Genomic DNA, 26,849 nt, shown 5'->3' with positions numbered 1-26,849 from the left:
TGACCTTCTCCAAGCACTTTACCAAGATCTACTGATAAGAGTGACATGGGATTTGTTCAAATTTCTAGCAACCAAAGTGATGGTTGTCTATGGGTCAGGGCGCAGCCCGACGACTGTGGTCTCCACCCAGGGCAGATCGTTGGCTCTAACCCGGTTCACTGTGGGGGCCGTGAGGATGCCTCTGCCCCTTTCACAACTAGGATGGTGCAAACCCCTGGCCAGAGCCTGGGAACAACTGGAACTACGGGGCCTGGTCACGCAGGGCTAACTAGCGCATATGGGCGGAAGTGTGATCACACCTGTGCCCGAAGAGTGAATGATTCCCAAACTGATCTCGGGGGATAACTCGGCTGGCGCTGGTGCCGGCGAAGGGGTTCTTCTCCACACTCATTACGGTAGGATCTGAGCACCTCCCAGTCATGCTAGAGGACACATCTGTGGGGGTGTTTGCTTCAGCCTCTCCCCAGGCGGGAGAGGGACGTGGCAGGGGGAGTGGCTTGTTTAGGTTGGATTGTTTGTTTTATTTAAATGTGCATCTTGCTGTGTATTTCTGTTGGAGGAGGCAAGGTCAAGGGAATGCACCTGGCACTTGGAGGAGAAGTGGGGGCCTCTGGGCATGGGGGGGGCTCTGGGGTGGATGTAGAGGAGTGGGGGGCTCTGGGTGGGTCTGGCAGCACTGCTTGGGTTAGTGGAGGGGGAGTTCGCCACACAGGCAGGGACCAGGCCCCGGGGCAGCCCTGTCGCGGGCACTGACCTTGCTGTGTAGAGGGTCCATTGCCCGGAGCTCCACCGTGACCAGGTGAACCCCCCTGTAAGGGCCTATGAGAATCTGGATGGTGATCCTGAAATATCCTTACAGCCGTGTGGCCCCCGGCTCCATTGCTCACCGGCTCTAGGTGCAATGGGATGGCATGTGGGGGTGCAGGGTGATGGGCCCTGTGTGCCCACCTCTCTCAGGGCAGCGGTGCTATATTGTGCTTTAATGGCCCTTTATCACCCAGCCCATGACCTCTGGATCCGGGGACGAGGGGCTGATGTGGAAGGGAGGGGCCCTGTCCCAGGGCAGAACCAAGGTGCCCCCTCCTTAGCAGAGGTCCTGGCCCTGGGCAGACCCTGGCCTGTATTTTTGCCTGGCTGGCCACAATAAGAAACAGAGCCAGGTCAAGCAAAAACCAGACCACATTCACCATCTCCCCCCAAGCTCCCCGCCCAGTGGAGCCCGGGTCCCAAATACCAAGGGGTCTGTGTCCCTCTCCATCTCCGGGAGGGGGGCTCTGGCTCCCTGGGGTGGGAGTGGGGAGGGGCTCTGGGGCTAGAAACTGTGGGGTCTGGGGACCCTGGGGCTCTTGGGGGGTGTACTCTGGGGGGGCTGGTTCTAAGGAGGGGCTCTCTGTGTATGGGGAGGCTCCTTGGCTTCTGGTTGGGGGGGCTCCTAATGATGTGGGGCTGGCACTGCCCCCTCCACTGGGGGTATTGTGGGGTGCCCCGAGGGCCCCTGGGGGGGCTGACATCACCCCATACCCTGGGTGCGGGGGGTCGCTGGGCTGGCCGTACCCCTCCCCGAGCTGCGGGGGTCTCCGAGGAGCTGGCACTTGCTCCTCCGCCGGGGTGGGGGGACTCGCCGCTCGCAGGGAGCCTCGGAGCGCAGCGGGCTGGGTGGCTCCTGCCCCCGCCCCTGCCAGCCCCTCCCTCCCCCGCTGCCAGGCGGAGCCGGAGCCCAGCTCATTGCGGAGCGAAGCGGCAGCCGCGATGGCAACCACCGTGACCTGCACCCGCTTCACCGACGAGTACCAGCTGTACGAGGAAATTGGCAAGTAAGGAGCCGCGTCTGGAGCCAGCGGCGCGCCCGGGGCAGGGGCGCACGTGGGGGAGGGCTGCGCCCCTCGGGGGTGGGGGGAGCTGGGGGTCATTCCCCTCCCCCGTTACAGGGCCTAATGGGAGGAGCCGGGGGTGCTGCCCCCCCCGCCCGGCACGGATGCTGCGGGGCAGGGGGTGCGCTCTCCATTGCGCCCTGGGCGCACGGGCCGGGGGGGAAGCCCCGCGGGGGTGGCTGGAAGGTGGCTGCTGGCTCTGGGGTGCCACCGTGCTGGGGGTTCCCTAGTGTGTGTGTTTGGGGGGGGGAGCCTGGCCCAGGCTGCTCTGGTTGCCAGCTGCCCCCTCCCCCCGGGGGGGCGTCCTACTACTTGCCATATGCCGGGGCTGGTGGCAGCGGGGGCTGGGGGCTCGCTCGCCGGCCGGAGCTCGCAGCCATGACGCATGTTGCAGGAGGAATGGGAACCATCTGGAGAATGGCACTGGCCCTTCAGCGGGTCCCTTGTGCCAGAAACCCTAGACCCCCCCGCTCCCCTGCGGCGCTGGGTCTTCCCCCACCCCCCTCCGGCTCGGGCTCGCCGTGTATTTATAGGCTTCTGCAGCCGCGCCGGTATTTTTAGGCAGCCGGTTCTGCGGGGCTCACCCAGCCCCCTCGCCCCCACTGCAGTGGTTTGTCTGCCTGGCCCGGCGCAGCCCCGGGGACCGGCCCTCCCCAGCCTGCTCCTGCTCCTCGGTCATTAGTTGCATTTAGAAGCGCCCCCCCCCCAACACCACCGCTGATTTTTGGCTGGGGGCGCTCTTGGTGATGCCCCAGGGCTGGGGAAGGCTCCACCCGCCCTGGCACCCTGCCCCAGGCTGGCAGCAATCACCCCTCTTTGCATTCAGGGCCATGTGCTGGCGCTGGAGGAGGGGAGCTGGGAGTGGGGTCCCCCCTCCCGGGAAGATCAGTGCACCCAGGGCTCCAGAGTAGCAGTGCCACAGAGCGGGCAGCCCGTGGGTGCTGGGCAGGGGGAGGAGCTGTCCTGGCAGATTGGTTCAGCATCTCCTCTCCCCCCCTCCCCTGTGCCTACAGGTCACTAGTGCCCGGCTGGAGGCTGGCACAGCTGCCCCTCCAGTGAGTAGGGGCTGGGGCTGCCATGTGTTCCCTGCTGGGGTCTGGGAGAGTGCACGATGTGGGCACCCTCCCATCTGCATGCCCACACTGGGACCCAGCCTCGTGCCAGGGGGCCGGCGCTCAGTGCTGCCTACTGAGGGGGCTTTCCCCACCCCAGCTGCCCCCCAAGAGGTCTGGCTGGTGGGGAGCATCTCCCTCTGCATGTCAGTGGCGTACATTTCACACCCGTGCTCCATGGCTGTCGGAAGTCACTGCTCTTTTGGGGCATCTCCAGGCTGAGACCCCTTAAAGCGGCCTGGGTTTCGGAGAGGTGGTGCTTGGCGGTAGCTCAGACTCAGGACCTCTTGGGGTGTCTCAAGCTGAGCAGTGAATTTGGGGTGAATATCCCCCCAACTGGGATAATCTTGGCTCTGCCGTTTCGCAACCCCTGAAAATATTCCATTCCTTGCAAATTGCTCCACCTTTAATGCAAGCCTGGCCACCCCAATACAACCTGTCTCAACGCCCCCCTGCATGCATCCCTTCCCAAAGGCCTGCAAACAGACAGGGACTTTGCAGCGTGCCTGGAAAGTTTAAACATCCTACAATAATTCTCCTGCTGCCCCTCCCTCACCACTTGGCTGAGATGTATGGATTTAGTTCTCACCGTCTTTCCTTATAACCCAGCTCCCAGCCGCCTGCGTTGCTTGGCAGGGAACTCCTGACAATTTTTCTACATCTGCTACTTGGATGGCCGGTGCTTTGGGGTGGGGACTCTTTTGGTTCCGCGTCTGTCCAGTGCCTGGCACAACAGGGTTGCGCCAGGACTGGAGCACTTAGGCACTCTGAGAATGCTCGTAGTAGTCGGGCACCCAGAAACGAACACGAGATGCCAGGTGGGCTCTGCCCAGAGGTGTAGAGAGAGATTGTCCCCTCCTTGCTACAGAGGGAGGGGCCGGTGGCTGGGTCATAGTGGGGACCGGAATTGGCATCTGTGGAGTGATGCTCTGTGACCCAAGACGAGTCACCCCGTCCCTGTGGGCCTCCGTTCCCATGTGTTCATTGGGGATAACAGCTCTGCCCTTCCCTCCAGAGGTGGAGTGAGGAGGAGAAACAGGCTGAAGATTGTGGGGTGCTCAGAGACAGTCACGGCAGTCCCAGATGTTGAATGTGCCCTGGAAGGTTGCAGAACATGATGCGTCTGGGAGGGACAGAACTGAGGGCACATGCTGGGGGTATGTGTGTGGGTGTGGGGGAGTCTTTGCCAGAGCTGTATAGCGAGGGACCCTCCCTTCCTGCTGCAGAACACGGCGTCTGCAGCCCCGACCGCTGGGTTTCCACATTTCTCTGGAGGCTCTTTGACAGGCGTGAATTCGGCAGAGTGAGGAGGTGGCGTGGGCACCGTAAAACAGAACGGGGCCTGCAGAAGGGCAGCAGTGGGACCGACTTCCAGGGCCTTGGAAATGAAGGTCAGGAGTCCGCCCCCAGAGGAGCCGGGGAGCGCTGTCCGAGGAGAGCCGGGCACTGCAGGGCTGCTCTGGAACTGGCTGGTGTGCTTGTCGGCGAGCTGCCGGGGAGGCGCCTGGCTACGCCCCCAGCTTTGGAACAGCCTCCTGGAGGAACCCCTTCGATGTGTCAGATCCCAAGGGGGGCTTGCTGTGCCTTCAGGGTAGGCCACGTGGCCTCGCAGCCGCCGGAGTCTGAGCCCCAGAGGCTCCCGCACTCCTGCTTCGTGCCACAAGCTCCACCTGCCAGTCGCACGGAGCCAGGCTCCCTGGGGAGACGGGAACGCTCTGCAGGGAGAACGCACCTTGCCTGGCCTTTGCTGCAGGCAGGTTTGTTAGTCACCTGGACGGCAGCGCAGGAAGTCCTGAGGTTGGCCCAGAGAAAGGGAGGTTAAAGTGTAGCCCATCTGGGTCGGCCCAGAGCAGATCTGTAGTGAACTTCATCCCTGGCGTGTGCGTCTCTCTCTCCCTCGGTTCCCAGGTCAGCCAGCGCTTCCCCTGTTCATTCCACCTGCATTTATGTCCCTTAGTCTTCCCTGAGAGCAAATGTAATCCTTCTTCCTCCCACTCCCCACCAGGTAGCCATCCAATGTATGGGGAAACTGAGGCACACCAGGCTCATAAAAATTCTCACTTTGGCACGCTTGGCGTGTCCAGGCCTAAGGACTAAGCCCCCCTGCAGGGACACAGCAGCTTCCCCACGGGTGCTGAAGTGGGGCTGCTGGTGGACCGTGGTGTAGCTCAGATACCAGGGTGATGGGTGTGTTCGAAATCACTGAGCAGATCAGCAGCGGCTGCCAGGCCAGTGCAATGGGGGGTCTCTTTGTGAGCTGGGCCCACCCTGCCCCTGGCTATGTGTGGCCTGTCCTTGATCCCCAGGACTTTCTTGGTGAGGCTCCTATTTACCCATGCCGGGGGTGTCTCCGCTGAAGCATGCCCCCTGCTATCCTGTCCTTTGGGTGCACCGGGCTTTGGTCCCTTGGGGGACCAGGAGGGTCACTTTTGCACGAAAGCCCTTTGGCGTGGAGGGGCTAGCAGGTGGGGGCGGGGCTATTGGGCAGCACGTGGCTACCTGCCCCAAGGCAGCTCGGCCAATAAACAATAGCCAACCTGGGCTGCAGGGTGTGCGAACGCGGGTCCTCCCCCAGCTGCTGTGCGGAGCCCTGTAGAATAAACAGCGGGTGACTTCCAGGAACCATTAGGGAGAGGCTGGATGCGTGAGCTGGGGCTGCTGGCCAGGGCGGTCACCTGGCTCCTGGGGTGCAGCCCTGTCTGACGCCCTGACGCTTGCTCGGGGGCCTAGAAGTCAACGAGGAGCCTCGGGCTCGGAAAGGAACATGGCCAAGGGAGTGAAAAGCAGCAGCTGGGCCAGCGAGGGGCGTTTATGGGACCAGCATCTCTAAGAGTATGAAACAACGAATGCCTGGCTCTGACGTCTCCCTCTCCACCAGTGGGTTTCAAAGTGCTTCACAGATGGGGAGACTGAGGCCCAGAGCAGGGAAGTGACTTACCCAGGGTCACCCAGCAGGCCGGTGGCAGAACCTGAACCCAGATTTCCAGAGTCCCAGTTGAGTTGCTCTAGGCACTAGGCCATGCTGCCTGTCCTAGAGTAGAGAGGTCTGTGAGGGCTGCCGCCAGCTGCAGGGCCTTGTGGCGATGTCTGACTCCTCACCCCAACTCCTGAGGCGTGAGAGGGTCTCCTTCGCCAGCTTTGGGAGCTCGTCCGTCAATGCCCGGGCGGTGCACAGGGAATCAAACAGAGCATTGGGAGGGGATGATGGCAGACATACTGCAGCGAGCTGAGTGCCACTGTCAAGGCCCATTCCAGTGCTCTATCTGCTACCTTCGGGGCGAAGACCAATGAATGACGCAGGCGCAAGACACAGGGGTCTAAGATAGAGCACGTGCGCCAATATTTACCTTCATCATAATACAAGGACAAGGGGCCGGGGAGCGGGACCGAAAGGCAGCTGGCTGAAACCAAGAAAGAAAATTATTGCACATTGGGTAATTAGCCGGTGGAACTCACCGCCGCAGGATCTGACCGAGGTCCGGAGCTCAGTGAGGTTCACGAGAGGATTGGACAGTTAGCTGGACCGTGAAATAGACAGTTCTCAGTTACAGGCGTTAGCAGTTAGGTATAAAAGAAGGGGGTCTCATCTAACACCCCAGCCTGGCCTCAGCGTGGGACCCAGTCTCTAGGAGGAAGGTCCTTATGGGCAGGTTTTTCCAGAACTGGTGGCTACAGGGTGCCAGTGTCTGAGACAGGAGTGGGGCCCCATGTCTGATCTGGCCTGGGAGTGCCACTGGGGTGAGACCAGTGGGCAGCATGGGGCTGCCGTGACTAGCCCCAAACCCTCTGGTTGATCAAAGTGCCAGCCCTGGGCACTGACGCAAGCTCAGAGCCTAGCAACCCTGGTTAGGCCCCGGCACCTGTTTAGAAGCTCGCAGCCTCTCCCAGCCTCAGACTTCCCTTCCCCTCCCCGCCCCAGCTCACCCTGCCATTTTTATCCTATCCCTGGGCTGTGGTGCCAGTCAGACCGGCTGGGAGGTGCCATCCTCCCTCTCATGCAGGGCTCTGCCAGCTCCGGAGCAGATGGCTGCTCCAATCACCCTCCCTTTGCCACTGCCTGTCCTCTCTCTGTGACGGCTCCCTGCCGGGACACCTGGCATCTCACTGAACCGCAGCGGCTCTGGGCCCCTGCTAGCCACAGGCGGGCGCTCGGCTGCGGGCTGTGGGAAGGGGTTTAACACTCGGCCTTGGTTGCGTTGCCCTGAGATGGTGGCAAGGCCCCGTCCTTCCTTTGCCCTCTTCCCCGTTCAGCTGAAGGCTTGTTAGCCGTGTGGATCGGACACAACAAGGCAGCCAGCCCAGAAGCAACAGCAGCAGCGGGGGTGTGAGCAGAAATGTACTCAGTGCCTGGCTGGGCAGTGCCTCCGGGGGATGACAGCACTCTCATGGGGGGGGGGGCGGTCTGCTGTTCTGTGGGGGGAGAAACTGGCCCTTGGGGGGCTCATCTGGCCCGGAAGCTGTGGTTATAGGCCACGCCGGGCCAGTGTGTCCGTCGGGGGGCCTGGATCAGGGCGCGAGTGTCTGCGCCCATGCAGCTAACGGGGCCATGGAGCCAGAGGACCCCCAGGCTCTGTCGGCCCCGGGGGAATTGGTGGTGGTTCTGCCTGCCAGGCTGCGGGGAGCTGGGGAATCCCAGCAAACACAGGGCGGGGTTAGTGCCATCGAGGGGATTACAGCCGGGCCATCATGTGCGCCGAGCCCCAACGGGCTTGGAGCAAGGGCGGCGCGTGGACGACATGGCCCGGCCGGCGGTGGAGTGGCGCTGCCTGGTTGGGTTAGGCCACGCTGGGGAGCAAAGGCGATGGGCAGCACAGCGGTGGGGGATGAAGGCGGCAATGAGCAGGGATTGAAGGGGGAGCCCGGCCTCGGGTGAGGTTTGGAGAGGTTCTCGGGGCTGCAGAGGGCAGGAATTAGACACCGGGAAAACCCTCCAGCGCTCGCCATTCTGCAGGGCCAGGAGCAGGGTGGGGCCTGCGAGTTGGAGGCCCCCAGCCCCTTCCCCAGCAGAGCATCTGCGGGCAGCACGTGGGGCAGAACAAACCGGACCCTGGGGGACCCCTGCCGGCCCTCTCTGCTGGCTCGGCCAGCCCGCTCCTTGCACCAGCGTCGCTGGCTGTGTGCCCGGGATGGGGCAACTTGCTCTGCAATGGAGCAGAGTGTGCGGGTCCCCTGCCCCCGACATGCCAGCTGCCAGGTGTGGAAACGGGAAAGCTGGCTGGCGAGCCAGGGCTTGGTGCAGAGGCAAACCAGTGCCAGGGCAGGATGTGAGCCTGTTCCTTGCCATCACCGCCTCCCCGGGGAATAGGTTTGTTTCTGGATGGAGGGGGAGGGCTGTCACTTGCTGTGGCTGCAGAGACAGCCCTGGCCCAGCTGCGGTGCCCTGCCCCTCCGTGCTCGTGAGCAATGCTGCTGAGGCCATTCCTAGATTGCAGCTGGCTCTGGAGGCTGGTCAGGGCCCCCCTCATTCCACCCAGAGGAACTCCGCGCTCCTGCCATCCTGCTCCCCCTGCCCAGTGCTTCCCCCCACCCCCCCGCCTCCCGTCTTCCCGCCCACGCTTGTTTCCTCGCCCCCTGCAGCAGTCCTCAATCCGGGGCACCCGGTGTTTCCATGGCAACAGACTGCGCTGGCAAATACAGGCTCATGACGGCACCGTGTGCTGAGGCAGCTGCTGCTGCTCCGCACTGTTCCTGCCCTCGCTTGCCAGGTTTTCTAATGCAGCTGGCCCAGGGCACCACACATGTCGCTGCAGGGTCGGGGCCCCAGATCCCCTGGCCGCCTGAGAATCTCCCCTAGCTCTTAGCTGTACAGAGACTATGACACACAGGGAGGCTCCTGAAGTAGCTGACTCTCTCCAGGAGGAGGCAGTGCCCCCTGCCCCTGTTCATTGCCAGGCTTGTCAGCCATAATCCTTCCCCAGCACTTTCCATCCACAGGCTGTGCCTGCCTTAGTGTTAGCGCAGCGCCGTCGGTCTCTCGGCGCCTGCAGTGAGGTGGGTTTAATTACCCCCCTTTACAGAGGGGCAGAGCAGGGGCACAGCTCAGGTGAGGTCAGACCTACCTGGTGGCAGAGCTGGGGAAGAACCCAGGAGTCCTGGCTCCCAACTCCGCTTTAGCTCCCGCTTGCCCAGGTCAGAGGGATCCGGGATGCTGGGGTGGTTCCCTCTTCCTCCTATTCTCACCAGGGTGCCCGTGCTGGGGTCTCTGACCCACTGCTTGCTGCCTGCCCCATTTTGCTGCTCTTTGTCCCGATGGGAGCCTTGCTGGCTGGGTTGGTTCTGAGCCCTCCCCAGGCACCATCCCAGCCCACCGAGAGCCGGGTCTGAGCGTCTCCCGGGGCTGGGTTCTCTGGGACAGCTGGTGCCATCTTTGCAGCGGGTGGGGCCTGGGTGCCAGTGGGGAAGGGCTGTTAGAACAGCAGAAGGGGGGAACGGGTCACCGGGCAGGCCCGGACTGTGTCCTGTTCAGGGGGCCTTTCTGAGCTAGTGTGGGCTTTTGGATTTGGGGGTGCAGATGTGCTGATGCTGGAGAACTGCTGGGGGACACCCCGAGCCCGCCTTGCCTGCAGAAGGTGCTCAGAGGGGTTGCCCTGCATGGACCTCAGGGGCAGGGGGACTTGCGCAGAGCCAGAGCCCCATCACTTTGGCACCTTACCCCCAGCCGAGCCTCCGCTTTGAACTCTGGTTGAAGGGATGGGGATGCCAGATCTCCCCACTCCCCGACACCGGATCTCGGGCACCGGGCTGGCAGCCATCACGCTAGCCTGTACTGTGCTCTCCCCTCTGTATGCACCTGTTGTCTCTTGTCTTGCTTATCAGCTCTCCGGGGCGGGGAGCGTCCCTCTGTTCTGAGTTTGTACAGCCCCTAGCACGATGTGGGCCCTGCTGTGACTGGCCGGCGTAGGTGCTCCTGTAATTCACAAGGCAGTAATGTGCTCTGAGGGATCACTGTTCTCAGCATTGTTGCTTCTAGTTATGGTGGTGGTGGGGTTTGCCAGCTTTTGGGGGGGATTCCTTCTGTGACGAAGTGGGAATGTTCTTAATGTTTTCTCTGAGTGCTGTGTGGGTGCCTCGGTTTCCCCTATGCATTTCTCGAGTGTCTAGGAGTGTGTGATTGTTGCAGAGCCCTAGAGGGCCAGTGTGATGGTGTCTGCACAGAGAATGGCTGATGCCCTGTCTCCTGGCAACTGATGGCCTGGGCCCCTCCCCTGCAAAGGTGCCAACTGAAGGTGTTGGAGAACAAAGAGATCAGGTGACCCCCCTGGCCCAGGAAAGAGACAAAGGCGAGAGGAGCGGTTGGAGTTTTTTCAGTTTGTGGCTGGCTGGGAAAATGGAGGGGTGCCCAGACAGGGCTCTGGCCTCCCTAACCCCCACCCAAGAGGGACCTGACTGAGGGAGTTCTGTTGTCTGTACCTGCAAGACCTGTCTTGGACTGTGTTCCTGTCGTCTAAATAAACCTTCTGTGTTACTGCCTGGCTGAGAGTCACGGTGAATCGCAGGAAGCCGGGGGGGCAGGGCCTTGTCTCCCCCACACTCCATGACACCTTCCGTGGAGCGGGGGCTGCAGAATTGGGCTCTGCTTCTGGGCACTGGTGCTGGGGGGTGGTGAGGGCAGAGAGGAAGGGTGGCCCAGTGGCTAAGGCCCTAGCTTGGCCCCAGACTGACTCCCTGGGGGGCTGTGGGCTAATCACCGAGGCACAGAGATTTGATGGCAGTCAGGTGCCTAAATCCCTTTGGGGATGAGGTGTCAGCTCCTAAACCCATTAGGTGTTGCAACGCTGAGCGTAATGGTGCCTGGAAACCTTTATAAACTTAGGCCTTTGTCTCTGGGCCTCGGGTCTCCCCTGACTCCAGTGGGATTAGCAGGCCTGCCCCGCTGCCTGGGGGCGTGGGATGATCCATATCTTGCAGTGTACTGCCAGGATGGGGCTGGAGGAGCAGCCTGAGAGACAGAAGGGGCTCTGATAAAAACCCTGTTGCTGGGTGAGTGGCGGTTTCTATGCTTTAATATGGGGGAGGCGAGGGGGCCTCGCCTTTGCTCTCTAAGGGACAATCTCTCTGTTCAGTCCATGCAGGCTGCTGTTTCTTGCTGACAGGCCAGAAGTGAGAGCTCCTGGGATAGATCCTTCTGCACCTGAAATGCTGGGTGCTGACCAGGCTTTGGGGCGGATGGAGCCCTGCTCTGGGGGTTAAATACTCCGTGGAACTTCAGCTGTTCCTGTAGTTGATTGCTAGTCAGGGCCCTGTCCGGGGATTTCACCCGGAGCAGCCGGAGACGGGCTCTGGTCAGTCCCCGTCCATCCACCCCCATCCTTTCCTCACACGCTGGGATTGGACCGTTCCCCTGGGCACAGGACGGGACTGGGGCTGGTATCAGAGCAGTAGAGAAGGAGGTGGGCTGGTCTGAACGCTGAGCGGGGCACACAGATCAGAGGCGGGGTGGGGGACAGGTTATTCCCCTGGTAGGGAGAACCTGGTCGGAAGGTCTGTGAGGTGGATGAAATAGGAGCTGGGGTCTGCATGTCTAACTGGATTCAGGAAAGTCACCGATGCCATCTGCCGAGTGGGGGCCGTGCCTCTCGTTGGTTCTCAGGCCACAGATCTGGGCGCTGCAAATGCTGATTCGACACTTAAACTGGCCCTTTCCACCATGGAAGAGGCAGTAACACTGGGGACACGTAGGCTACAACTGCCCTGGCAATATCAGGACCAGGAATTGCCAACGGGCGCAGTTGCCCTGGTGCCTGCTGTAGTGTAGACAGGACTCCGGCGTTTCACCTCTGTGTTGTCTTAGAGCCAGCCTTGTCTACACTACAGCTTCTGCCAGTGGAGCTGCGGCCTGGGGCAGCTTGGGGGCCCAGTGTGTGCTGCAGACAAGGCCTCCGGAGGGCACAGCAAACCTGGCAGCGCAGCTGGTCAGCACAGTGTGGGGCTCTGTGCCAGGAAGGATCAGGTCACAGAGCAGGGAGGAGGCAATCGGATGGAGCTCTGATGCGACTGTCTCTGAGACACAACATCTGGTCCTTGGTGCCTGCTTATCATCGAGACACAGAGAGGCTTGAGGGGGGAGCTTCCCGGGAAGGCTCAGCGAAGCGATGGCTAAGGGGAGTCTGCAGACGTCTGCCGGCATGGGAGGAAGAAGAGGAGTTACTGAAGGTGATACCAGGGGGGCATGTGGAGCACCTGGCATAGAGGGGCCCCGAGTCTTGATACCAGTGCATCTAGACTCTGCCATAATCCCCCTGTTAACTCCCAACAGTTCAGACACCTAGGGACACAGCTGCTGGCACCCTTTGGGATCATGCCATGATACCAGGGCAGCTTGTTCTGCCCCGTACAGATGGAACCTGAGCGTGTTCTCTCCATGGTACTGAAGTGGGTTGCTTCTTTAGAGGTTCATTCTGGCCTGGCCTGAGCCCCTGGGGAAGGGACCGGCCACCTAGCAGATATCTTCCCTAACAGAATGTTGGGACTCATTAAGAAAGGGATAGATAATAAGACAGAAAATATCATATTGCCTCTGTGTAAATCCATGGTACACCCACATCTTGAATACTGTGTGCAGATGAGGTCGCCCCATCTCAAAAAGAGATATACTGGAATTGGAAAAGGTCCAGAAAAGGGCAACAAAAATGATTAGGGGTATGGAATGGCTTCCGTATGAGGAGTGATTAATAAGACTGGGACTTTTCAGCTTGAAAAAGAGACGACTAAGGGGGGATATGACAGAGGTCTATAAAATCATGACCGATGTGGAGAAAGTAGACAAGGAAGTGTTATTTACTCCTTTTCATAACACAAGAACTAGGGGTCACCCAATGAAATTAATGGGCAGCAGGTTTAAAACAAACATAAGGAAGTATTTCTTCACACAGCGCACAGTCAACCAGTGGAAATCCTTGCAAGAGGATGTTGTGAAGGCCAAGATTATAACAGGGTTCAAAAAAGCACTAGATAAGTTCATGGAGGATAGGTCCATCAATGGCTATTAGCCAGGCTGGGCAGGGATGGTGTCCCCAGCCTCTGTTTGCCAGAAGCTGGAATGGGCGACAGGGGGTGGATCACTTGATGATTCCCTGTTCTGTTCATTCCCTCTGGGGCACCTGGCACTGGCCACTGTCAGAAGACAGGATACTGGGCTGGATGGACCTTTGGTCTGACCCTGTATGGCCGTTCTTAAGTCCCCTCTCCTCTCTCTGACCCCAAGGAGCCATGTGCCCAGCACAGATACGAGGAAGCCCTTGAGGAAGGACGGCTCAGTGATTAGAGCATGATCCTATCCCTGCTCTGCTACAGACTTCTTGTGTGACATTGGGTGGGTGTCTCTGGCCATCAATTCTCCCCCTGTACAATGGAGATGTATGATGCCGGGCTTCAGGGGACAAATCCCTTGCAAGGGGCTCAGATAGATCGCGCTGCTCATTATGTATTTGTAGCACCTCAGAGCCAGACGGGTGGGACCAGGACCAGGTGTGGCAAGTGCTCTATGAACACAGAGCAAAGACCTAGTCCCTGCCTGAAGAGGGCAGCTGAACTCCCAAGGGCTCCCACAGTCCAAAGCCTGCTTGTCCCATGGCCCGGAGGGTTGCTTTGCCCATGTGACCTCTCCGAGGTCAGGGCCTCAGGAAATCAGCCAATGGCTTTTCTCAGGCTGTTCTTCTCTTCCAGCCAACCCCTTGGTGGCTCCTAAGTCCAGAGGTTTGGAGAAGAAAATCTCGCTGATCAGGGTCAAAAAATCACCCACCCTGCGCAAGGCTTGGGGAACGAAGCCCCAGTGGGGAAATACAGGGCCGGGGGAGCAAGTCGCTCCCTGCAGCCCCTGGCTGGGCATAGCTGTTGATATCCTGGGGTGTCCGGACCTGTGCTGGCATCGGGCCAGATTCCACGTCCCCGTCTGGGAATGCCCCGGCCCCACCTCCGTTAGGTGATCTGGTCTGCTTTGCCTGCCCCCTGCTGGTCGCGGGGGAAGGCCTGGAGCCGCTCTCTGCAGATTGCCTTTCTGTTGGCTGCTCTTTGAAGGCGCTGCTTGCTGCCTCCCTCTTTTGAAGGCGTTTGAGTGGAGCAGGATGGCCTCATTTGCCCATCAGCACCTGCCGGCTCTGCGAGCGGAATGTGCCACTGCCGGGTCTGGCCAGAGCCTTTCTGCTCAGCGCTGCAAAGAAAGGAGAAGCCGGGGGCAGAAGATCATTAGAAACGCTCCCAAGCTGAAAGCCTCGTGCAGGGATCCTGTGCCATGCATGGCGGGAATCGCTCCACGGGGCCTCATGCAGTGCAGCCTGGCTTCCCCTCGGCTGTGTGTGTGGGGGGGAATCCCGTGCCGTGCCTGGTGGGAATCACTCCATGGGGCCTCATGCAGCAGGGCCTGGCTTCCTCTCGGCTGTGTGTGTGTGTGTGTGTGGGATCCCATGCCGTGTGTGGCAGGAATGGCTCCTGCCTTCCTGTCTGAGGGCTGCTTGGTGCCTGCTGCCCTTCTGTCCCCAGACCTGTCTGCTCTTTGGGGCAGGCCCTGCTGGTATCTGGTGTGTTGTACAGCACCGAGCACAGCAGCAGCTAATTGCTGGTTGTCCCGAAAGGGGATGGGGCTGCTGGGGTGTGTGGGAGTGTGTGTGGGGTGAGTCCTGCCCAGCTGCATTATGGGGCATTGTTGGCCTTGGCTTGGGACCAGGATTGATGGGTGTTTGGGGGTGATATGCTAATATTCATTTTTTGCAATGCACTGTGGACTAGCTCCTCCCTTTCATTGGGAGAGGCTCCGCCCCCTATGCTGGGAGAGGCTCCTCCCCTCGGCTGTGTGTGAGGGAGGGGCTGGGTGTGTGCCTCTGCTTGGCAACTGGGGCCCCTGTTCCGTGAGGCGTCGCTCCCTGTAGGGAAGACACAGGGGGAAGTAACTGAGATGTGGGCCCAGAAGAGACTTGGCAGGGAGAGGCGGCGGCGGGGGGGGGATGACTCCAACTCTCATGCTCCCCCATGCAGACGGTGCCCAGGTTTGCTGGGATGGGTTTCTTCTGGGAGTTCTCTCTGCAGTCGCTGTTCGTGCAGCACCTAGCGCAGAGGGGTCCTGGCCCATGCCGGGTGCTCTTGGCACTGCCGCGATCCAGACAATAAATAAGGGAGGAAAGGGAGGGTGTGTAATGGGTGCATGCAGGGAGAACGGGGCGCCTGGCTTCGCTCTGCGGCTCTGAGCCCCCAGCTAGTCATTTCATCCTCCAGCCAGAATAGCCAGATGCGTATTGGGGCAGCAAGGAGCATGGGGGGGAGGTCTGTCTCCATTCCCTGTGCCCCAGGAGCCCTGGGTGCCCTTTGCTTTCCTGCCCAGGCAGCAGTTGCAGAAGTTTCCATTGAAAATCGTCACCCCACCCTCCCTACAGGTTTCTGCCTAGGGCTGATCTAAACTGGGCCAAGATCCCTGTGGGAGGACAGGGTGAGCGGTTCCATTGGAAATGACATTTTTCTGGGAAATGGCCCATTTTAGTTTTCAAAAAATGGACCAAAGAGACCTCGAAATTAAAACACAATGTTCCGTTCGCCCTGAAATTATTATTAATTTTTTTTTTTTGCTTGACACTGGAAATTCTGGCAAATCTTGTTTTCGGGTTGACCAAAACTGATTTTTTTTCTCTGAACTTCCAGCAAACCAGAAAAGCCATCGGTCGCCCTGCTCCTGGGTGGGCTGGAGTGACTGTGCTCAAAGCCGCAGACACCTCCCGAGTCTGTGTTCTGCCCTCTTCGGGCAGAGCTCAGCCCTTCTAGGTGCGAACTGTGACCTTTCCCCAACCCCTGTTCCCCCAGACAGGCACTCATGAATCTCTGATGATGAAGCTCCTCATTCTGGGGAGCTGCAGCTCTTGAAGAAGCAGCGGTCTCTGGGGAGCAGCTGGGTTGGGCAAGATGATGTGGAGTGTGACAGAGTGCTGAGAGCTAACAGCTGTCCCAGCACTCCGGTCACTTAAGCTCTGATTAGTTTCCCCTAGAGAAGACTTGAGGGAGGAATGGAGAGTACTTAATTACCTAATCAGAGTGTAGGCTGGCTGGCTAAGGAGGTGGCTGTCCCATCAGCTGGGAGGGGTGGTTAAAAAGCACAGGAAGGAGTGGCAGAAGGAGAAGGCTAGCAGAGCAGAGCAGGGCAGAGCAGAGCAGAGCAGAGGGAAAAGGGATTGGGATTGCAGAAGGGTAAGAGCGCTCCTGGGCGAAAGGGCTGTGCTTTGAAGGATGCTGTAGGTAGAGGCTCTGCACAGGAATTATGCTAGTGGCTTGGGGGTGGAAGCATAAATAAAAAAGACTCCTAGGGGGTGTTGATAATTGAGGTGTCCAAGACTGGTGAGGATCTCCTGGGCAGGGGGGGAAGCAGCCGCCCTTTTCCATGGCAAGATCAGGGCTGGCTAGTCTTCCCTCGCCAGGCTGTGGCAACATGAGGCCAACAGCATGTGCTGTTTGGAGCCGTGATTGATTTATTCGTGGTGCTTCCCTCATGCAAGTTACCTCCTGGCAATGCAGCCACCTCTGGGGTGGAGGACAGCAGCCAGTTGCACAGCAATGACTGTGGCGAAAGGGAGAATTCATCTGGGGCTCCAAGGTCTTTAATGCCCACCCAGAGCCACTGGCTTTTCTTAAGGCGACCTCCCAGCTGATCACAGTGCAGAGTGAGAAATCCAGGAGCTAGGGATGCCAACGCTTTCCCCTTCGAGCGCTGGCTTGGGCACCTGGGGAACGCTTAGCACTGTGGTGATCAGCATTGGCTTTTAGATATCCTCAGACAGGCTGCAGTCTGCGTAGCATCTCTGGCTATCTGCCTGCAGTCCCAGGAGCAAATCCACCTGCTGCCACTTGCTGATAGCACTTTCTAGCCCCGATTTGGCTGGACCTGGCCTGCCCTGCCCACCTTTGGATGCTGCTAACTAGGCTTTAACAAGTAAACACCACCTCCATCCGTGGAAGCCGCTTTTCCTGATCCAGAACAATCCTGGAAAATCCCCGCATTAGCACGTTTGGAATTTCAGCGTCTTTTGTCCTTTATCCTATTGAGGGAGGCACGGTCTCCAGATGAGCTGCTGGGGAGCGAGCTGACAAAATCCCAGGCAGACAGCGGGAGAAGGGCGGGGTTAGAGAGGTCTCCTCACACCTGGTTTTCCCTGTGTTCAGGGAATTCTGTTTCCTGACTGGGGAATTGTAACAGGGGAGGGAAACGTGGTTTAAAAGCATTTTGGAAGTGTAGCTAAAGAAAAATGGAACTGCCCTAGGAACGGAAGCGTCCGGCAGGAGTGAGTCTGGCAGGGCCTAAGCTGGATACAGGTTTTTTCGGTGAAAAATACACACCATGGATAAAATTTTCAAGAGTCAAAGGGTAAAATTTTCAAAGCAAAGAAGTGACCCAGGAGCCTAACTCTTATTTTCAGAAATGATGTAGACATTTAGGGTACGTCTCTGCTGCAGTTAAAAACCCACGGCTGGCCTGGGCCAGCTGCCTCGGGCTAAGGGGCTGTCTCACTGCAGCGTGGGCTGTAGGACCCTGCAAGGGGGAAGGGTCCCTAAACATCTACCCTGCAATTAAACAGCCCCTTGAGTCAGCTGACCTGGGTTTTTCATTGCAGTGTGGACCTACCCTTATGAGCCCCGTTCCCGTTGGCTGTCCAGGAGGCAGAGGCAGCTGAGTCCTAGGGGGCCTGATCATCAAAGACGCAGAAAGGCACCTAGTGAGATACAAAAGTGCCTAAGCAGGTTAGGTGCCTATATCCCATGGGAGACAGGGTGCCTGACCTGCTTAGATGCGTCTGACCGTCCTACTAGGCGCGCTCCTGCGTCTTCAGGCACCTAAGTATCTTGGATAGTCTGGCCCCAAGTCACTTTTGAAAACAGGTTGAAGGGTGTCTCAGTCACTGAGGTTGCTTTAGAAATTTTTTACCCCAGATGCCAAAACCCAGAGCTCCGAGCTCCTGCCTTCCTGTCTGAGGGCTGCTCGGTGCCTGCTGCCCTTCTGTCCCCACGCCTGTCTGCTCTTTGGGGCAGGCCCCACTGGTATCTGGTGTGTTGTACAGCACCGAGCACAGCAGCAGCTAATTGCTGGTTGTCCCGAAAGCCGGTGGGGCTGCTGGGGTGTTTGGGAGTAAGTGTGTGTGGGGTGAGTCCTGCCCAGCTGCATTATGGGGCACTGATGGCCTTGGCTTGGGACCAGGATTGATGGGTGTTTGGGGGTGATATGCTAATACTCATTTTTTTGCAATGCATTGTGGACTAGCTCCTCCCTCTCATTGGGAGAGGCTCCGCCCCCTCTGGAGGGAGCCCTTGGCGCTGAACAACAAGCGGTCCCTGAGTCACCCCCATATAGTGGGAATACCCCCCAAACGTGCCCTGTGAAGCCTGTAGGCCTTTCTTCCCTGGTTCCTGGCCCCACTGCAGCCTTAGATCCCCCGGCAGGTGCCGAGTCAGAGCTGGTGCCAGGTGTCCCCATGTCTTGTGCTGGTTACACTGAAATATTAAGCCAATGCGATAATCAGCAGCCTAAGGGCCTCTCCAAACCGGCCTGGCGGGCTGCTGCTGAGCAATCCTGGTGCAGAGTTTGGGAAGTTAGTTTTTTTTCTCTCTCTCTCTTTTCCTCTCTGTAGGGGGGCTTTCTCGGTCGTGCGACGCTGCGTCAAACTCTGCACCGGCCATGAGTACGCAGCCAAGATTATCAACACCAAGAAGCTCTCTGCAAGAGGTAGGCTCAGCGCTCGGCTTGTTTCCCTTCCATGGCTGTGCCAACTGGGAAATCTGCTGGCCTCCCCTTCTCGCCTCCGTGGCCGCAGAGGGGAGGGGAGGATCCTTCGCCAGCCATTTGCGGCCGTGCCGCCAGGGGTGTGGGCTTTAAGGGCAGGTGACATGATGATCATTTTGTCTGACTTCCTGCATTTGCCCCGGCCCCAGGGTTGAGTGTGTGTGTGTATGTGTGTGTCTATTCTCCTATGTGGGTGACACTATCACGCCCACCGATTTCACTGGGAGCTGGATCGAGCCATTTCAGTGGTTGCCTTTAAAGAGTCAGCATTTGCCAAAACAGTTACCTAGCGGTAAATTGAAAATCACCTGTAATAGACATGAAATAACTCCAGTCGGTATGTGGTACCTGTGGACTTTCCTGACTGACCACCGTCTCCGCGCTTGCTGTCTCGCGATGGACCTGCCCCGTTCGGCATGTGCCCACAGGTCTATGGCTGAGTTGTAGGAGAAGGGAGGATATGAATTTCGCAGGCCTGTTTTGCTTTGCTAGGGTGACGTATGAAGTTTCACGACAGTCTTTTAATGTGAAGTTGCAGAACTATTAACTATGGTTTGTAACCCGTCCTTTAAATCGGCTTCTGTACCCAATGCCTGGAAGATAGCTAATGTAACGCCAATATTTAAAAAGGGCTCTAGAGGTGATCCCGGCAATTACAGACCGGTAAGTCTAACGTCGGTACCGGGCAAATTAGTTGAAACAATAGTAAAGAATAAAATTGTCAGACACATAGAAGAACAAATTGTTGGGCAAAAGTCAACATGGTTTCTCAAAAGGGAAGTTGTGTCTTACTAATCTATTAGAGTTCTTTGAAGAGGTCAACAAACATGTGGACAAGGGGGATCCAGTGGACATAGTGTACTTAGATTTCCAGAAAGCCTTTGACAAGGTCCCTCACCTAAGGCTCTTATGTAAATTAAGTTGTCATGGGATAAAAGGGAAGGTCCTTTCATGGATTGAGAACTGGTTAAAAGACAGGGAACAAAGGGTAGGAATAAATGGTAAATTTTCAGAATGGAGTGGTGTTCCCCAAGGGTCAGTCCTAGGACCAATCCTATTCAACTTATTCAGAAGTGATCTGGAGAAAGGGGTAAACAGTGAGGTGGCAAAGTTTGCTGATGATCCTAAACTGCTCAAGATAGTTAAGACCAAAGCAGACTGTGAAGAACTTCAAAAAGATCTCACAAAACTGAGTGCTTGGGCAACAAAATGGCAAATGAAATTTAATGTGGATAAATGTAAAGTAATGCATATTGGGGAAAAAATAACCCCAACTATACATACAACATGATGGGGGCTAATTAACTACAGCTAATCAGGAAAGATCTTGGAGTCATCGTGGATAGTTCTCTGAAGACGTCCATGCAGTGTGCAGCAGCAGTCAAAAAAGCAAACAGGATGTTAGGAATCATTTAAAAAGGAATAGAGAATAAGACAGAGAATATCTTATTGCCCTTATATAAATCCATGGAACGCCCACATCTTGAATACTGCATACAGATGTGGTCTCCTCATCTCAAAAAAGATATACTGGCATTAGAAATGGTTCAGAGAAGGGCAACTAAAATGATTAGGGGTTTGGAACAGGTCCCATATGAGGAGAGATTAAAGAGGCTAGTTCTTTTCAGCTTGGAAAAGAGGAGACTAAGGGGGGATATGATAGAGGTCTATAAAATCATGAGTGGTGTGGAGAAAGTGAATAAGGAAAAGTTATTTACTTGTTCCCATAATATAAGAACTAGGGGCCACCAAATGAAATTGATCGGCAGCAGGTTTAAAACAAATAAAAGGAAGTTCTTCACACAGCGCACAGTCAACCTGTGGAACTCCTTGCCTGAGGAGGTTGTGAAGGCTAGAACTATAACAGGGTTTAAAAGAGAACTGGATAAATTCATGGAGGTTAAGTCCATTAATGGCTATTAGCCAGGATGGGTAAGGAATGGTGTCCCTAGCCTCTGTTTGTCAGAGGATGGAGATGGATGGCAATAGAGAGGTCACTTGATCATTACCTGTTAGGTTCACTCCCTCTGGGGCACCTGGCATTGGCCACTGTCAGTAGACAGGATACTGGGCTGGATGGACCCTTGGTCTGACCCAGTATGGCCATTCTTATGTTCTTAACAGAAATTGCACTAATTCCTCAAAGGTGTCACGAGGCGGGGGGCGGAGGTGGGGTGGGGCACAGATTCTGGGTGACTTAGACTCTCTGTTCCTTGCTACCCATTTGTACAATGGAGGTAACTTTCCAGGCGTGTCTGAGGATAAATGCATTGAAGACTGTGAGGTGCCCAGATACCACAGTGATGGGCGCAGGAAAAGTACCCACGATCCCTTACTGGCCACGAGCCCGTTCCCCTCTGGCTTGGCTCGCCTGCCTCTACTCGCTGAGCCTGTTAATTCTCAACCATCTTCCCTCTCCTCCGGAGGGAGACGCATCCCTACCGTGTTTGCGACCTCACAGTCATCTCCGTGGCTACCGGCGGTGAGATAACAACCATAGCGTGTGACCCCAGGGCCGACTCCGGCAGCTGGAGGACAGAGCTGGTAGGAGAGACGGGGCCGTGCTGAGTGATAAATATCCCTAATAACAGCAAAGGGGGCCTGGAAAAGTACTGGCCCAGCTATGCTCCCTTTTGTACCATGCTCGCTGCTGGGGGCCCGATCCTGAGCAGTGCCGGGCCTCTCCAGGAAGCGAATGGGAATTGAAGGGGGCCAGGGCCGTGCTGCTCAGGATCAGGCCCATCCATCTGCCTTTAGGGACAGGCCCCGCTGGCGCTGTGTTGTGAAGCTGTTGGAGTTCACGGGCTCTTAGAAAACAGCTGTCCTAGGGTTCTGCACGCTCCGGTGTGTGCAACGCCTGCGTGGAAGCTGGAGAAATCACAGCCTCTCTGGTGGGCACAGCGTCTGGGTAAGCGTCGCTCGCCTCTTCCCAGCTCTCTGCCCTCCCCCCGCCCCGCATCTCTCAGCACCTCATTTATCTTAACGCCCGCCCGTGCTATTATCCCTGTTTTACAAATGGGGACTAGAGGCACGGAGAGACTAAGTGTCTTGCCTAAAGTCACTCAGGAAGTCTGTGGCAGGGCAGGGAATCCACCCCTGGTCTTCCAACTGCTAGGCCCCCATCCTACCCACTGGGTTAGCCTTTCTCTTATTTTAGGAGCCTGAAATTCACGTGGCTTTAATGCTTTTGATGATGGTCTTGTCCCCAGGCTACTGGCCCAGCTCCAGCAGTGGGGTCGGATGGTTAGACCCAGTCCCAGAGGCGCAACCAGAGGCAAGAAGTGGAGGGGGGCCTGCGTGGTCATGTGCCGCTCCCAGATTTCTGTCAGGGTTTATATTTGTATTTTTATTTCCTTTTTTTCTTGCGGGGAGTGGGTTCAAAATACGTACCTCCCCCCACCCCCCATTATCAACAGTTATGTGCCCCCCTCTGGGCACAACCGTGAACAAGTGTTTTGTGTAGGTCCTATGTAAACTGTCTCTTTTTCCACAAATCTTGGTTTAAAAAGGGGGCTGCTTTAAAAAAAACCAAACTACCAGTTGTTGGGATAATGCCCAGCTCCAGGGAAAACCTGGCCACCTCGCTGTAGATCCAAATCACTTCAGGGCTCTGTCGGTTAACCAGCTCCCCAAGGAGAGCTATTCTGCAGGCAATGAATAAACACTTGGGGAATGTGATGGTAAAGTTGCATAGTTAACGCTCAAGTCAAGGAAAGTACAAGTGAAGATTGCAGCTTAAATCTGCCTCCTTTGTCCCTTAGTAGCCAACCTGGAACGATGTGATCTCATCCTGAAATTCCACGTGTAAGAGAATAGAATCACCTATTCAAAGGCAGTGGGCTTTTGCTTTGTGGCTATACAGCGCCTGGCACAATAGGGCCCAGGACTGGGACTCCTAGTCACCACTGCAAGCCAAATAATAAGTAAGAATAATAGGGGGCATTGTTAGGATGATGCATCTCCTGTCTTTTGAACAGTGAACTGTTGAATGCATTCAAGCATCGTTGCAGCCGATTTCCTGTTCTTTTAGAAGGAAGAAATGGGGGAACCCCCCCATTCGTGTTTCCACCAATACCTCTGGGTGGGTTGGCAGCAGTGAGGACCGAACCTGAGAGCCAGGGATCTTCATACATACATCTATTACCTGAGCTGAAAGATTTCAGTCTCTTAAACAAGGCTGTCGCAGGCTCATCACCAGAGAAGGACAGAACGCCACACACAATGGGCACGTCTTGTAATTTAACATGCAGGCAGTAGCTTGGTAAGGCCAACAGGGGTCGATGAACATTGGGGCATTGTTCTCCTTTAGCGTTAGCAAGCTCCCAGTGCTCCTTGTGTGTAGCTAGGTCTATCAGCATGGCACACAGTCAGTGCAGCACATATTAAATGGATTAAAAACTGGCCAACTGATAGATCTGAAAATCTAGTTGTAAACGGGGAGTCATCCACTGGGGACATTTCTAGAGGGGCTCGCAGGGAGGTTGTGGTGGGGTCTTGCTTGTTCCCAGCACAGGGTTAGTCAGTGCCTGGGTCACGGATCCACAGGGTCAGTGCTATGCCCCAGCTTTGGAACAGTCTCTAGGAAGAGCCCCTTCAGCGTGCCAGGCCCCCAAGGGGTCTCACACTTCCTGCACAGGATAGGTCACGTGGCCTCTTTCGTTTGAAACTCCGGGGCTCCAGCACTCCTGCGTCACACCGTGAGCTCTGTTCAGCGAGTCCAACTGAGGTACTCCTGGTGGAGACTTGTACGCTTTTCAGGGATTGATGTGCCTCACCCAGCATTTGCAGTGACACTCGAACCGCCTTGCCTAAGTAGGCAGGTTTATTAATCACCTGGAACGCAGCACAGGAAGTCCGTACGTTAGCACAGAGAATTGAAAGTTACTTAGAGCAGAGACCATTCTGGTCAGCCCAGAGCCCAGCCCAGCTGTGGTGAACCTCCTTGTTCAAACTCTGCATCTCTGACCTCCTTGGTCAGTTCCCACAGGAAAGCCCTCACTCCTTCCAACAGCCAACGCTTATGGCCCACACCTCTCAGTCCTTTGTTCTGAGTGGGCAGATGTCACTCAGCTTCCCTGCGGAGAGGCGGGGAAATCCACCTCCCTCCGGGTCCCTGGTGGCTCCCTCCGCACCTCAAACCCTCCCCTGCCCCAGCCCAAAGTCCCTTCCTGCCCTCAAACGCCCTCCCAGAGCCTGCACCCCACACACCCCAACCCCCTGCCCCAGCTCGGAGCCCTCTCCTGCACCATGAACTCATTTCTGGCTTCACTAGGAGCCCACACCCCCAGCCCAGAGCCGATACCCCCCCCTGCACTCCAACCCCCTACCCCAGCTCGGAGCCCTCTCCTGCACCCCAAATCCCCTCGTCCCCAGTCCCACCCCAGAGCCTGCACCCCCAGCCGGAGCCCTCATGCCCCCCCCTGCACCCAGCCTGGTGAAAGTGAGGGAGGGAGGGGGAGAGCGAGTGACAGAGGGAGGGAGATGGACCGAGCGGGGTCCGGGGCCTTGGAGAAGGGGTGGGGCCTCAGGGAAGGGGCAGGGCAGAGGTGTTTGGTTTTGTGCCATTAGAAAGTTGGCAACCCTACTGAATCACGGCACGCAGGAGGCACTGGGTGGGAGAGGGAGGAGCTGATCCATGGGGTAGCTGGTGGGTGCTGAGCACCCACTCTTTTTTTCCCACCGCAGAGTTGGTGCCTATGCCTTCCGTGGCTAGTCCTGTTTTTAATGACTCATTCAGGGTCAGACAGCTAGGTGACATTCATACTTAGGTCTCTTAGCCTGCCTGGAGACCAAACAGCCCTTTTTGGGGCCGTTGGCTAGCCATGCACAATACAGGGAAAACTGAGGCATACATCGGCTTAATAAAAATATCACAGAAAATTCCCCCTTTGTCACATGCTGATCTGGCAGGAACTATAAAAGCATGACACAAAAATTGGCGGAGTGGTAAAAGATGATGGCAGGTCGGCTCGATGGAGTGATCTGGCTCGCACAGAAAGCTGAGCTCACTTGGACAACTGGCATTTGAATTCAGCCAAATGCAAGGCCATGCATCTAGGAATGAAGAATGTGGGTCACATTTACAAGATTCTGGGCTGGCTCCTGGAAAGCAGCGACTCCAGGGAGGACATGGGGGGCCTGGCGGAACGTGAGCTGCCTATCTGAGGCTGTAGCTAGGAGAGGTAATGCAGCCCTGGGCTGTTTAAGGGGGGAATATTGAGCAGGAGTAAGGATGAGGTTCTTACCTTTGTATACTGCACTGAGGAGACCTTACAGCGAGAGATGAAAGCAGCTCAGTCTAGATGATCCAAGAGAAGACGGAGAAGTGACTTAATCACACTTTAGAATTACCTACGTGGGGGTGATACTAGTTGGCTCTTCAGTCTAGCAGACCAAGCCAGAGCACGATCCAGTGGCTGGAAGCTGAAGCTGAAATCTTCAGACTAGAAATAATGTGCAAACTTTTAACAGGGAGGGTAACTGACTTACCAAGGGACATGGTGGATTCTCCGTCCTTGGAGTCTGTCAGTTACAAGTCGGTGTCTCTTTCTAAAATGTAGGCTCTAGCTCAGCCAGGGGAACATAAGAACGGACAGACTGGGTCAGACCAAAAGTCCATCTAGCCCAGTATCCTGTCTTCCGACAGTGGCCAGTGTCAGGTGCCCCAGAGGGAATGAACAGAACAGGTCATCATCAAGTGATCCATCCCGTCGCCCATTCCAGCTTCTGGCAAACAGAGCCCAGTGACACCATCCCTGCTCATTCTGGCTAATAGCCGTTGATGGACCTACCCTCCATGCACTTATCTAGTTCTTTTTTGAACCCTGTTATAGTCTTGGCCTTCACAACATCCTCTGGCAAAGAGTTCCACAGGTTGACTGTGCGTTGTGTGGAAAAAATACTTCCTTTTGTTTGTTTTAAACCTGCTGCCTATTCATTTCATTTCGTGACTCTTAGTTCTTGTATTATGAGAAGGAGTAAATAACACTTCCTTGTTTACTTTCTCCACACCAGTCATGATTTTATAGACCTCTGTCATATCCCCCCTTAGTCGTCTCTTTTTCAAACTGAAAAGTCCCAGTCTTATTAATCTCTCCCAATACAGAAGCTGTTCCATACCCCTAATAATTGTTGCCCTTTTTTGAACCTTTTCCAATTCCAATATATCATTTTTGAGCTGGGGTGACCACATCTGCACACAGTATTCCAGATGTGGGTGTACCATGGATTTATATAGAGGCAATATGATATTTTCTGTCTTATTATCTATCCCTTTCTTAATGATGCCCAACATTCTGTTCACTTTTTTGACTGAGTTCTGGGCTAGATGCAGGAATTGCTGCGGGAGGTTCTCTGGCCTGGGTTAGACAGGAGATTGTGGTCCCATCCGGCCTCCACATCTATGAGTCTCTGAACTGTAATCTGAGCCCTAAATCTTCCCCAGAGTTGTTAGCTAATTGCAGGACCCCGCTCATGCCACAAGGTTGCCCGGCCAGGTCTGAGGCCCAAGGTTGGCCAGCAGATCCTTTATGACTGGGGCTGGTCTATGAGCCGAGAAGAGCCCAGGGGGAATCTCAGGGGGAGTTTGCAGAGGCAGATGCCAGAAAAAGCACTGTCAGATGCTGGGAGCAGGGCGGGAGAGGATGATGGGTCCAACGGCAGCTGCTGCTCTAAAGGCTTTTGGCTTTGAGAAGCCAGAGTGGCCCAGGACCCTGCAAGCAGCTGGGACAGAAGAAGGTGGGAGAAGCATCCAGGGTTTGGGGAACACTGGTGCATCTACACTCGTGGCACCAAGTCTCAGAGTCCGGGTCAATAGCCGTGGAGACGAGGCCCAGCTCTGAAACCCAACGAGGGCGGGGGGGGGGGCAGCACTCTCACAGCCCAGGCTCCAGCCTGAGTGGGAATGTCTACCCGGCTATTTTTAGCCCTGCAGCCTGAGCCCTGCAAGCCCAAGTCAATTGACCCAGGCTCTGAGATAGCGCTACCGGCCTTTTATTGCTCGTAGACATAACCACCCCAGTCGGACCCTATGTCTAAACAGCAGCTGAAGATGGCAGATCTGGAGCTCTGATGTCTGTACTCAGAAACTCTTTGAGGGGAGATTTGTGGATGTTCTAG

At 56.5% G+C, this 26,849-nt stretch overlaps 1 protein-coding gene across 6 annotated transcripts in view; it reads left to right on the top strand.

The window, feature by feature from the left end:
- Positions 1-1,736: 1,736 nt before the first annotated feature.
- Positions 1,737-26,849, top strand: part of CAMK2B (calcium/calmodulin dependent protein kinase II beta) — a 147,863-nt gene continuing 122,750 nt past the window's right edge. For 5 of the 6 annotated variants that reach the window (XM_045004651.1, XM_045004650.1, XM_045004652.1 and 2 more), the window contains exons 1-2: positions 1,737-1,814; positions 18,580-18,674. In XM_045004651.1, the coding sequence (XP_044860586.1) occupies positions 1,750-1,814; positions 18,580-18,674 (160 nt within the window). In that variant the 5' untranslated portion in view covers positions 1,737-1,749. Of the gene's footprint in view, positions 1,815-18,579; positions 18,675-21,491; positions 21,640-26,849 lie in introns of those variants that run through there. The other variant, XM_045004655.1, reaches the window with a different exon arrangement.

Source organism: Mauremys mutica, chromosome 2 (assembly GCF_020497125.1).
Source record: "Mauremys mutica isolate MM-2020 ecotype Southern chromosome 2, ASM2049712v1, whole genome shotgun sequence".
NCBI lineage: Eukaryota > Metazoa > Chordata > Testudines > Geoemydidae > Mauremys > Mauremys mutica.
This window is presented reverse-complemented; position numbering and strand designations above follow the sequence as displayed.